This window comes from Callospermophilus lateralis, chromosome 3 (genome assembly GCF_048772815.1).
Source record: "Callospermophilus lateralis isolate mCalLat2 chromosome 3, mCalLat2.hap1, whole genome shotgun sequence".
Taxonomy (NCBI): Eukaryota; Metazoa; Chordata; class Mammalia; order Rodentia; family Sciuridae; genus Callospermophilus; species Callospermophilus lateralis.
The window spans coordinates 159,192,970-159,206,879 of record NC_135307.1 but is presented as its reverse complement, the minus strand read 5'-3'; the positions used below and the strand labels follow the sequence as shown (position 1 = coordinate 159,206,879).

Below are 13,910 nucleotides of genomic sequence, written 5' to 3'. Positions count from 1 at the left end.
TGTTGTTTGTCATGAAAATATGATTGTCTTTAGTTCTCTGACCATGTTATTTTAAGAAAACATACATACATCAGTGTATATGTATATTTACATGTGTGTGTGTATTCATATGCATATGTAAATATGCATATATATATATGAATATACACACATTTTTTCCAGTTTTCAGGTATTAACCATTCCAAATGAATTTAATGATCTTTAATGTCTTAAATATATGTTTTGATGTTAACAGCCAGTTATTGTTCTTGGTGCCAAACATGAACAGAGTGCCTGTGGTGCTGATGATACTAAGAAGAAAGTCAACTGGGAGGAGGTTAATTGGTGCTGTGAGGAGGGACAGGGACCTACCTCTACATCCTTGGTCCACATTCTGTGCTTGAATGACATGAAGCCAAATCGCTTCTGGTACCTTCCTCTAAATTTCCAAATGACCTCTGGTCCCTAGTCTCCACAATGACAGCGACGGAATTATTCTCTGCAGTATGGTAGCCTGGCATACTGGTAACCACCGAAGAGCTATGCAAAGAGGAAGAAAACACATTTAAAGGCCCTTCATAGAATCTTGCTGGGATATACTTTCTTTCACCATCTGTTACCAAGAAAAATTATATTCCATTCTTTGAGAACTCTAAAGGAAGTAAAATGCTACCATGGTTGGTATGCTACTACCAACAAATAGCATTCTTCACCAAAAAATAGTTTTTAGTCCATTGGTCTCTGTCTTTAACTGAAGGTTTCTGTTGTATTAATTATGAAAAAGGATCACAGCCCCCTGGACCCTTCAAAGACCATTCAGTGCATTACAGTATGAAAGAAGCTCATGCTTCCTTTGGTGGAATGTGGAGGGAGACGCAGGGAGCCAGAAAGTCACAGTTTGACAGTATGAACTCTGAGGCCATGTTTCCTTTTCTGCTTTACAGATGGTGTGAGCAATACCACTGTGCCCAGCCCAGCTTCAGAAGAGACAGTTGAAGTCTGTAAAGATGAAGGTATGAGGCCATTTACTACATATAAAAATCAGACTCTTAGAAGTAGATTATTAGTGTTTTGTTTATACAAAAAAATGAAGCAGCAAACAAATCTAATTCTCTTCAAGCTTTTCTATGCCTCACCACCTATTCTATTTTAATCCACATCTAGTCTCTTCAGATTTTATACACATTTACATTTATTCCTCTGAAAAAAAATAATTATCAGAGAAATTATGGTTAGAGGAGATGTTTATTTAAAACACCAGAATTAGTCAATTCTACTATTTACACCTACTCATCAAAAACAAATTTGAAAGAGTGGCAATTGCAGACCAACTACCATAGATTCTGCTATCCAAGAAAGAAATGTTTGAAAGGTATTCTTAGCAATAAAACTTGGGCGAGAACATTACTCTTCATGCTAGCACTAAGAGAGAACATTGCTGACCCAGGTATCTCCAGAGAGGGGAAATTTTTTTTTTACTTTTCTAGGAGAAACTTAGTGGAATAAATAAGGAGGAGACTGATGTCATGGTGTTAACACTTTAAAAAGTTATCTCAAGGAAAATAAAATAGTTCTTTCTTCTCCCTCCTGACTGACACATCTCCACATAGAAAGGTAATATTATTTTATATCTGTCACAGGTAACTTCTAAAACAATTCTGTGAGAGTAGATTGTTATATTTGTATAAATGGGTGTCTAGTAGACCATTTGGAACTTTGAGATATGTATGTTGAATGCATTTCTTCATTTTGGGGTGATCCTCATGTAGGTCTATATTCACCTTTGATATTGCTACTCTTTGAGTCAATGTTCAGAAAATCAAAGTGGCCTTGAAATTTTAACACTCATTTATTTGCATCATTAATTCAATTTAACTTTTTGCCTGGTAAGTGAACTGATGGATTAATTAATCTAAATCAAGTGAGAGAATTGCTCAGGGTGTGAATTTTGGAGCCAAATGACTGGGACTTAAATTCTGGTTCTGCCAGGGGCAGCGCAGGTGATCTTTGACAAATAATTCAAGTCATTAACAAGGAAGTATCAAGAGTAATGAGACCCTTTGTGCTCCAGTTCTTCTCCTCTGAAGAATGGAGACAATGATGTCTTCTGCTCATGATACAATAATACACCTCAATTGCTTAGACGCTTCACCTGGCACTTGTGTAGATTGGACTTCAAGAAAACAGAATGAGATGGAGATTAGGAAGCAGATGTTCATTAGGGAGCGCTCTTGAAGAAATTCACCCCTATAATAAGAAAAGGAAGAAAGCAGAGCTGGATAGAGGAAGAAGCTAACTCACAATGCATTATCAGAAGAAATCTCAGCTGACTGGAGGCGGTCTGAAAATAGTATGACCCCTCTGATATGCAGCGCACTTGGTGTGAGAGAATCAGGCCATTCAAACCTCCCATGGACAAGGCATTTGATGCTTTCTGCCCTGGGAAGGGGGGTGTGGATTTTAGTGAAAACAGATCCTTCCATTGCAGCCATTATGGAAACCAGAGATGAATGAGATCTGCCCGTATGTGGGAGAATAAATTCTTCATTCCTGATGTGGGATCTGAGCGACCCAATATAGTATCCACCATGCTCTTGTCATTTCAAATGCTCCCTTTCTTGTTTGTTGCCACTTTTCAAATGAATCCCTTGATACCTCCCTTTCTACTACTTAAATTTGTGTTCTGGTATCCCTGGTCTAAAAACCACTTGATATATCTAAAAATGTCATTTATGTCAGATATCCACAGGGGCTCTGGTTTAAAAAAATTCTCTAGGTCATTGTACAGAGAGAAAGAAGTAAACCTGATCATGTCAGAGTATTAAAAAAAAAACAAAACAGAAAGTGGTGTTCATTTTAAGCAGAAAAATTTGAACATGTCCATCATTTGGCTTACGATAAAAATTTTAAAGTGTCATGAAGTCAAATGATCAAGTTTAAAAAGCAAGGAAGAGATAATCTAATTTGAATACCTCGAGCTGAGATTTTTCCTGTCGAGTTATTTAGTTTGAAGATGCCACACCTTTGCAGAAACACAGTTTGTGATTTTTTTTTTTTTCATGATGCTTTTAGGATCTCACACCATTAATTGCTCATGCCAGGATCAATTTTTTGAAGACTTTTGGGATTTTTTTTTCTTAAAACTTTAAATGGTGGTAACTCCATCAAAGAGTTCTGTTATGTATACAAATGCAGTTCCCTCCTAAGACTAATTGTGAAGTTTTAAGGATTTTACTGATATCAATCATTAATGTCCACTAACCTATTTATTGGGGAAAAATTAAAATGTTTAGAATTCACATGAGTAGATAATCTAATTTCAATTAAAAATAGAACATAGGTGATTTTTGTCTTTTTATTCTGAAATAGCACACATGTAAGGCAACTTTGTAATTGATTATCAGATAATGCCTAGACCAAGTATCTAATATGTACAGAACTGTCATCTTGACAGATAGATGCATAGCTTAGAATGAAAAAAAAAAAATGTTCTCCATTGAAATCCTCTAAGATTGAGGTCAAGCTGAGGTTAAAAGGAAGTCATAAGTGTTGAGGATTCATTTCAAACATTCTCCATTATTAGCTTTCATGCAGAAATATCTCTCCTCAGTGACACCAGGGCTATTTTAGAACCCTGCAGTTATAAGATCACTTATAGAAATGCTTATTAAACTTTCTAGTTTAAGTGGCAGAACATTTTTGCTGATCAAAGGTCCTGAAGGAGCCCTTGTCCTCTTGACTTTGTTTTGAGACTTTGATCCTGACTGAGCATCTTCTTGGGCTTTGGATCCACCCATGTGTATAGGCCTTGTCTTCTGGTTCCAATAGAATTTGAGACTTCTTCAGTTACTTCCAGTTTTGCTTGTTGATTGTTCGGCTTTATATCATTATAACTGATTTTCACTGGAAAGTAGCATCTTCCAGAGTGCAGGGATTGAAAACAAGGAAGTAAAAAATGAAATGGCTAATGTCTCATTTTGGAGGAGGTAAGATTTTTTTTTAAAAATTAAGCCATATGTGAAAGTGGCAGAATTTTGATAGGAGGTGTTATAACCCAGGCATCAGCTATGCCAGTGATTTTGTTCAAATATTTTAGGACATATTTCCCACTGGCAACCAAGAACTAGAATTCATCACCCTCGTACTCCACATAACTGCTTACTGCAAGCTGCTAACAGGAGGTACAACTGATTGGCTTATGGATCTGGAGCTAGATTTTCATCTACGTGCTGGAAACAGCTGTTCCCAATGAATCATTACAACTGTAGGGTGGGCAGGAGTTGGGAGGATGAAATATGAGGAGGAGGCATGCTGCCCCAAAGTTCATCCACATAGGGTGGATGTCAAGGATGTGGCAACTAGAATGGAACTAAATGAACTCCCAGGTAAAGGTGACCTGGGAAAAATATCAATAATGTTGATAGACATTCTGAGGTTATTTGTCAAATAAGGCATGCATTTATATATTGAGGGACTCTTCCTTTACTAGCAAAAATAATCTATTAATTTCATGGTGTTTTTATACTTTAAATCCTTAAAACAAATTCAGAAATACAACTGTCAAACCTATTTAATTTAACAAATAGGCAAAAAGACAAAAGGCCATATAAACACAGGAGTAAAATGCGTAGGAATATCAAGTCTTCTGGTTGAAATCCTGCAAAGTTATCCTTGTTGTAATTTAAGATATAGTCAGCCTTCTTCAGTCAAGCGGGACTCTCTATTATAGTTATATCTACACTTTTAGATCTTATTTTTGCATCTTCATCCACTGCTAAGACGAAGTCACTTAATTGAGGAGGGGGAAGGTGCTGTTTAAACATCCTTATTTACCTGTTCTATTATTTAATCAGTATCTAATTGGAATTTGAAGGTCAACTAGACCAAATCATAGGCTCATTAATATTAAAAGCAAAATCAATTAATACTCAGGTACACACCTGAACTTGTGTTCCCTTGGAACTCCATGTAAGTCACATCATGGCAGTTATGAAATGGGATGTCCACTGGCAGAGAATTTCAAAACCGTTAGTCTACTTTCAGACGTCAAAATTACTGTAGCAAAAAGAGAAAACTGGGAAAAGAGGCTTTTCAAAAAGAGCAAAAGAGAAAGGGTGAGTTTACCTATGAGGAAGTGGATTCCTGTGCATGCAGGAAGGAGATGGTATAAATAATTCCAATCATCAGCATTGTAAATCTGGTCACTGGTATGGGCTCAGAATTGCTCTGAGGATTTTTTCCTCCCCTTGTTTCAATTGTTGTAGAGAAACAAAGCCTTTTGCCCCCATGAAATTCCCATCCTTGGTCACTTTCCTTGGTTCTTGGTGTGTACCATCCCCTCCCCAGCATCTCACCCTCTCAACTATCATAGTAGGGAAAAAGTGGTCCCCCATCCTGGATCTGTACTGATAGAGAGTCTGAATACACTTTAGCATCCTTGAGTTATCACTCTTGGATTTTTGGAGTCTTCAGTGTGGAATGAAAATGTCTGCCCTCTGGAGTTCAGTGAAGGGGAAAGAACTAAGATATATGGAGTGTCCCGGGTACTCAATGTTTTACATTACTGTACAATGCATTCTTCATTTCTCAAAAGGGTAACCTCAAACTCAGAGAAGGAGAAAGAAAGGTGTACGTGCAGTGGGTAGAGAATGACTATATTAATGTTGACTCCCATAGCTAATACCTATATGAATGTGACATCCTTTTACAAAGGGAGCATTTATTCTATTTTCAATATAACACGGATTTTCTGATTATAAGAACAATATATGTTTATTGGAAAATACTTTTAATATAGAAAATTATGAAAAGTAAAAGCATATAATTATTTTCCCTTTAAGCTTTCAATGGTAAAAAATTTTAAGAAGTCTATTATGTTGTTTCACTTAACACTAGACCATGAATATTCTTCCATATCTTTAAATATGCCCAGAGGCATGATTTTTATTGGAGGCATAATATTTCATCATCTGGCTGTCGCAGAATTTACATACACAGTGTCCTAATGTTAGATTATTTTGTTATTTACAGTTTTCTATTATAAATAACAGGGAAAAGCAGTGTATATAGTTTAGATAAATCTTTATGTGTATCTGTGATAAGTTCCTCAGGATAAATTGCTGATTCTTTGTTGATTTACCAAGGGAAAAGTTTAAAATATTATTACTTACATGCATTTTCTTCTTTTAAAAGCAATGCATGTTTATTATATAAACAAACAAAAGAAGAAATGAAAAATACCACACATAATCCTAATTCCCAGAATTAAGTATTAGTAATATGCTGATAGGTAAACTTCTAGTATTTTTCTGAAAAGTCACATATATACATAGAGGTTTTCTTAGGGTATTCTTTAATATGTAACAGTTTAAAACTGTCTTTTTTGTTGGGGGAGAAGGGTACTGGGAATTTACCTAAGGGGCAATTTTCCTCCAAACTATATCCCCAACCTTTTTATTTTATATTTTGAGGCAAGGTATATACTAAGCTGCTTAGGGCCTTGCCAAATTGCTCAGACTGTTCTTGAATTTACAATCGTCCTGTCTCAGCCTTCCCAAGTTGCTGGAATTACAAGTGTGTAACACCATGCCTGTCTTAAAACTATCTTTTAAATATAAAAAAAATTATGAAATTCTCCCAGGGTCTTTCAATAGTCCAACATAATTTAATTGTGTATTTCAAAAAATGATTGTTCATATACTTACCCAGTTTCCGCTTTGAGTTGTTTGTTTTAAAATCAGAAACCACCTTTTAATTTTATAAATGTCAGGATCATTTCTGTAAGAAAATTCCAATTTATGAAAATGCATACAATTTTTTGGGTTTTTTTCTATAATGTATAGGGTTTATTGTTTTTATGATATTTTGGATAGTATATGTTCATTGTAGAAATTTTAAATAATGCAAGAGATAAATAAACAAGTATATACAATTACCCTACTCTAATATAATTACTATTGCATTTGGGTAACCATTCTTTTTGTATCTCTAAACATTTGCACAACACTTTTATATAAATAGAAGTATATATTAATATGCATAGGTAATGTGTAATTTTAATGCAATTTTTTATTGTTTATTTACTTATCACTTTTCAATTATTTAAAGAACAAAAACAGTAATTAAGAATCTAATCAGGGCCAGGTGCAGTGGTACATGCCTATAATCCCAGTAGCTTGGGAGGCAGAAGCAAGAGAATTGCAGATTCAAAGCCAGCCTCAGCAAAACTGAGGCCCCAAGCAACTCAGTGAAACCCTGCCTCTAAATAAAATACAAAATAGAACTGAGGATAAGCTCAGTGGTCAAGCGTCCCTGAGTTCAATCCCCAAAACAAAACAAAACAAAAAAAAGAATCTAATCAGGGGTTAATATCCCAAATATATAACTAACTCTTACAACTCAATAGAATAAAAAGGAGATATTTTAAAAATGAACAAAGAAATGAGTAAACATTTCTCCAAAGATGACATACACAGGGCCAAGACATATCTGAAAAAGTGCCCAACATCACCAATCTTCTGAGAAATGCAAATAAAAATAATTGTTAAAAAAATGACCTCATACCCATTTAGATAGCTATTATTTAAAATACAAGAGATAGCAAATGTTGATGAAGATGTCACGAAAGGGAGCCCTTGGACATGAATGATGTGGATATAGATTGGTATAGCTATTATGGAAATCAGGATAGAGGTTCTCAAAAAAAACGCAAAATATGAATATTACAGAATCCAGCTATCCTCTTCTGGATACATAGCCAAAGGATGTGAAATCAGTACTCTTGAAGATATCTGCACTCCCAGGTTCATGGATATTGACTACACTAGCCAAGATCTGGAATCAACCTAAGTCTGTAGACAGATGAATCATAAATAAAGTGTGGTATACATACACAATGGGATATTATCCAGCTGTGAAAAAGAAGGAGATCCTGGCATTTACACCATGGACAGACCTGAAGGGCATTATACTAAATGAAATAAGCCAGATAGAAATGAGAATACTGCATGATCTTACGTACGTAGAAGGAGGGAAAAAGGTAAAAGATACAGAGATAGAGAATAAGCAGTGGGTATCAGGTACAGGTTGGGAAGGAGAAAATAAGATGTAGATCATAGCACCAGATCAAAGCACCAGAACAAGTCTAGAGAGCTGGTGTACAATGCAGAACCACAGTTCATTTTAAATTAGTAGATTTCTGGGGCACTTGTCTCAAAAATGTAACTGTCTGAGATGTTGAATGTGCTAATTCACTTCATTATTGCAATGTATTTGAGGTTTGTAATGGGGTGTTATGGCATACAAATGCATAGTGTTACAAACCTCAAATATATTACAATAATATTTATTTCTAAAAAAGATGGCAAGGGGGAGGGAGTCATCTAGTCTCTAATCCCAATTTCCTGAGTCTAAATTCCTTCTTATTAACATACAAGTATGTGATCATGAGCAAATTACTTAGCCTCTCTGTACCTCAGCTTCATTATATGTATAATAAGAACAATAATAACACCTACCTCACAGAATATTCATTAAAATGAGTCAATTCACTTAAGATATTTTAAGGTATACCTGGTACATAGTAGTAGAATCAATATTTTTAGCCATTTATATATATATATATATATATATGTGTGTGTGTGTGTGTGTGTGTGTGTGTGTGTGTGTATAATATACATATATACACTTATTTTATAAATATCATAATCTGCACACTTTTTCCTAAATCTTGCTTTGTTATAAGCAGCAAAACTTTGTAGAAATCCCTCTTAAGCCATTTTGTGCAGATATAATTTGTTTGGTTTGTAGCTCACATGACATTCCATAGTTCAGATGTGTCATAATTTATTCAGCTCCTCTCCTGTGATGAGCAAGCAATTTCTTTCCATTTTATTGCCATACAAACAACGCCACAATAGTCATCCTTACCCATATATCTTTACACGATGGCACTTTTATTTGTATGGGAGAGATTCCAGGAATGTGAGTTCTGCTTTAAGAAGTATGTATTTTTAAAGATATTGTCAAAATTACCTTCTTCAAAGGCTACAGCAGCTCATATCATCATCAGCAATTATTAACATTCATTCTTTCTCATTTTTGCCAGTTCAATGAGTGCAAAGTAATATCTTTATTATTTTTAAAAAATCAGTATCGCTATCCCAATTTTGCAGGTATCTGAGGCTCAGAAAGTTTGAATAACTGGTCCAAGTATAAGAAATAGAACCAGAATTTGGAAACCAAATCTGTCTAAATCCAAAGCCCGGACTTTTCTATCCACCATGCTGCCTCTTATGTTATTCTTTGGTAGTGAGGGACGTTCTTTACATGAGGTGATAGGATGCAGGAAGGTCCAGAGCTGTCAGATAGTACAAGGGAATGCTGTTGCCTGTGCCAGATAAGCAGGACAGTGAAACGGGAAGGCCCCACGGCAGGCAGTTTGGAGGCAGCAACTTGTTCCAATTACAACATTGACCATAACCTGGGGTCAAGGGTATAATGACACATAATGAAATGAATGTATAGAAACCCCCAATTGCACCCCTCACTAGATAAGAAGCCCAACCCTTTTGTATGTATTCATGCTTCTGTATACCTGCTATGTGGACTGCTCACTTATTTGGAATTTCCCAGATGCCACTGGCCTAAAGCATTCTGCTGTCACTCATTCACATCCATTTTGTTCTACATTCTGTATACCAAAACCTGATCATTTTGCAAGACTCACCTCCAATCTTTACATCAGTTCTTCACTTCATCTCTTCCTTCTCTTCTTCCGTTCCTTCTTTCCTCTCTCTTTCCCATCCTTGTTTTCTCCCTCCCCTTCCTTCTTTCTTTCTTCCATCACAAATTATCTGGGCAAACATTTTAGTCATGAGAATTTTAGTCAATGACAGTGGGGGAGGAGTGTCATGAATATTTTCACCTTTCTTGGTTTCTCTGTTCATTACAACTCACCCACCATATAGTAGTAAATTGTCCTGTTTCTCATATTTGTGAAACTTCAAAAATTACCATGTTCTTGGGCTGGGGATGTGGCTCAAATAGTAACGTGCTTGCCTGGCATGCGCAGGGCGCTGGGTTCCATCCTCAGCACCACATCCAAATAAAATAAAGATGTGTGTCCACCAAAAACTAAAAAATAAATATTAAAAAATTCTCTCTCTCTCTCTGTAAAAAAATTACCATGTTCTATGTATCAATATTAGTTATGTATATGACATATCTAACTTCCTAGGACATTTACTTATTTTAAGAGCAGGTATCAAAGGTACCATGGACACTTTCCCAATTTTTATTTTTTTACTATTATTAAGCCTTCTTGTAAATAAAATTCCCTTTCAGAATTCTCATACTTCAGAAGTATGTTTTCCAAATAAGTCAAAATGCAGCAACAAAACAAGAACATGCAATTTTTTTCATTTTCAACTTGGATATTCTTACAGTATAAGAGAATAAAATGGACATCTTTTAAATTTTTTTTAGTTGACACATTGTATTGATAAATATTTATGGGTTACAGTGATATTTTAATACATATATGTACATCACATAATGATCAGATCAGACTGATTGGCATAACCATCACCTCAAATAAAACAAATTTCTTTTCAGTGGTAAATTGTGTGCGTATGTGTGTGTGTGTGTGTGTGTATAAAATTTTGTATATATGAAACTAGTTTTTTATATCTGAAACTAGTTATTTGTGCTTAGTTTTTTTAAAATATGCTTTGTTCACGTGTTTTAAATAAGTTAATGTAGATAAATATTTTAACCTTAAATATTTAAATATTTTGGCATTAAAAGTATATTTAACTGGATGCACTGGCATATGACTGTAATCCCAGTATCTTGGGAGGCTGAGGCAGGAGAATTGCAAGTTCAAGGCCAGCCTCAGCAGTTTAGCAAAGCCCTAAACAACTTGGCAAGACCCTGTCTCAAAATAAAAAATAAAAAGGGCTAGGGATGTGGGTCAGTGGTTAATCACTCCTGAGTTTAATCCCCAGTACAAAAAAACACAAAGAAAGAAAAAGTTTACTTATAGACTATTTTAATAGTTTCAGACATTCTTAAATAGCAATGGAAAGGCAAGTGACAGTTGCCTTCCAACTATAGTCTCATTTACATACATTAATATATATTAGTTTTCCTTATTAAGTGTGGCTGTGATAATATATTGATAACTGCCAATTCAGTTATATTCTGTCTTGGGAGATATTTCTAAAGATCTAAAGAGGGAGGCTTGAAAAATAAATCATCCCAAACTTGGGCATGGGGATTATTGGAGTGCATTTCCAATTCCTTGTCCAGCACACTATTTTAGAACTAAATTTGAGTCCATATAAGTCAAAATTTGTATGAGTATCTTTAATAATTTTCAAATTCAGTAGCCTTATTTTTAATTTCCTTGGACCAAATCTTTCAGGCTTTCCAAGCCTCAATTTACATTACATTCATATCATCTGTACTGTATGAACTTTGGTAACTTTCTTACCTCGTTTTCTCTTGTGTAAAATGAAGAGAAAAATGAAGATAATGATAGAATTATTCAGGCCAAGCAAAGTGGCACACACCTTTAATCCCAGCAGCTTGGGAGGCTGAGGCAGGAGGATCACAAGTTCAAAGCCAACTCAGCAAATTAGTAAGGCCTAGGTAACTTAGCAAGACCCTGTCTCAAAATTTAAAAATAGATAAATAAAAAGGGCTAGGGATGTTTCTCAGTGGGTAAGAATCCCTGAGCTAATCACCCAATATCAATAAATAATAATAATAATAATAATTATATCATGTAGTTGTGAAAACTCAAAATAATATATTTAAAGTACTTACAACAGCATCTCAAAAATGGTAAATGTTCAACAGTTGTTGGCAAAAAAAAATTATTTTGCAATTATTTTTGTGAAATTGATATGCTGGCCATAGAATCCTTACTCCAGGTAGGAATCCCATATCTCTTTGAATCAAGAAGTCTATTGTCATGCTAATGCCTGTTAGAGGGGTTCAGTAACAGACAATGCCCAAAATATTTGACAAGAGATGTGGTCATCCCTGACCATCTATGTGAATTCACCAGTATGCCATACTGGTATAGCAGTTGAAAACTGAAAAGCAGTGCAGGTGCACTATACAGGTAAGGAACCCGTCAGAGCTCTCTACCAGGTATCATTCATAAATAGGAACTTGATAGCTGGATAGCCCTGCTTGAATATCAGACATGTAGTCTCTTTTGTAACTTTCATAGATTTTTCTACCTGTTTTGTTTTAGTCTCTTATAGGTAAGACCTAGAATGGAAGGTGTGTACATTTATATTTTAGAAGGCTTTTTGAGAGAAATTGACCCTCCATACCAGTGTGTTCCACAATTATAGATTTAACCAGCCAAGTATCAAAAATAAAAAATGGCATCTGTACTAAACATGTACAGATTTTCTTCTTTTCATTATTCCCTAAAAAATAGTCTGACAACAATTTATATGGCACTTACATTGTAACAGGTATTATGATTTGAGGTAAGGGGAAAGATATACTTAGGTCAGATGCAAATACTATACCAGTCTATACAGTGAACTCCAGCAACCACAAATGAAGGTACCCATGTGGGATCCTGGGAACAATTCCCCACAGATGCCAAGGGATGACTACAATCATATGTCTTTAAAACCAACACACTTTTGGAAATAATTGGGAGCACTAATAATAATTATACCATGAGAATAAACCACACTAGGACTAAAGATACTCAAGGTATAAGTTCACCCAACATAAAATCATGAAGCCGGGGCTTGAGATTGTGGCTCAGAGGTAGAGTTCTCACCTAGCACGCACGAGGCCCTGGGTTGGATCCTCAGCACCACACTAAAAAAATCAAATAAAATAAAGATATGTGTTCATCTATAACTAAAAAATAAATATTAAAAAAATGCATGAAGTCTTCTCTGTCTACAAATTAAAATCATAATATCTTTCACTCATATTAAAAAAAATGTTTAACTTGTGACTCAAAGTCTACTATTTACTATTCTTAGAGTATAACTTTTCCTGACCTTATCACTTTCTTGTTAATTAGTATAAAAATAATATTTGGAACATTATGTAGAATATTCCCACAAAAAGTGATCTGCCTAATCAATCTGGAGTGATGGAACAGAAGGTCAGCTAATTAAGTGCAATCTGTTTTTCTATAAACATGTCTTAAGACTAGCTCAGAGATTCTCAAGTTTCATGTACTTTGAGCTCAAGTATATACCAATGATTGAAGTAAAAAGACAGTACAGTACTTGTAGGGTGCTTAAAATGAATCCAGAATTAATTTTGAAGTCTTGTGCCCCCATATAAGGTATGAGTCCACTGAAAGGCAGAGATCATTGCAGTGGTTCATGATCATATTTTGACTAGGTGAAAGATGGTAGAGGAAGGCAATAGAAAATACACACTTCAAATTTAAAGACAACATGGAAGTGTTCTTGCTGAAATACTCTCACTTAGAATGTTAGAGCGTCCTCCAAAATGTTAATAAGTATTCCTTGATAAATGAGTTCAGAATTCCAAAATCTTTGGAAACTGCAAGGTTAGACAAAATTAAGTGTTTCTATATTACAGGACTTCTCAGGGCTTTCCACATGCTTATTAATGTGCATTGGAAGCACAGGGAAAGTGGAGTATGTGGCATTCATCACACTTTTTTAAAACTTTTAAATTTTGCATGCATAATTAATTAGTCCTCCAGTTGGTTAAAAACAACAATAAGAATAACAACTCTGAAAGATGTAGAAGGCTATTATCATAACATTTATTGACTAAATCTGATATTTAAATATTTTATTTGTTCCCTTTTTACGGTAGAAAATATTTTTAAATTCCCACAAAGAGTTTTGATTTCAGGAAATCACACAATTATAATACAAAATTTTAAAAAATGTTAAAATTGCTTT

The 13,910-nt window shown here is 34.9% G+C and overlaps 1 protein-coding gene across 1 annotated transcript in view; it reads left to right on the top strand.

The window, feature by feature from the left end:
• Macrod2 (mono-ADP ribosylhydrolase 2) overlaps nt 1-13,910 on the top strand; it is a 1,899,209-nt gene that overhangs the window by 1,776,071 nt on the left and 109,228 nt on the right. The window contains exon 13 of the mRNA XM_076849439.2: nt 924-992. Coding sequence (XP_076705554.1) covers nt 924-992 — 69 coding nt within the window. The remainder of the gene's footprint in view (nt 1-923; nt 993-13,910) is intronic.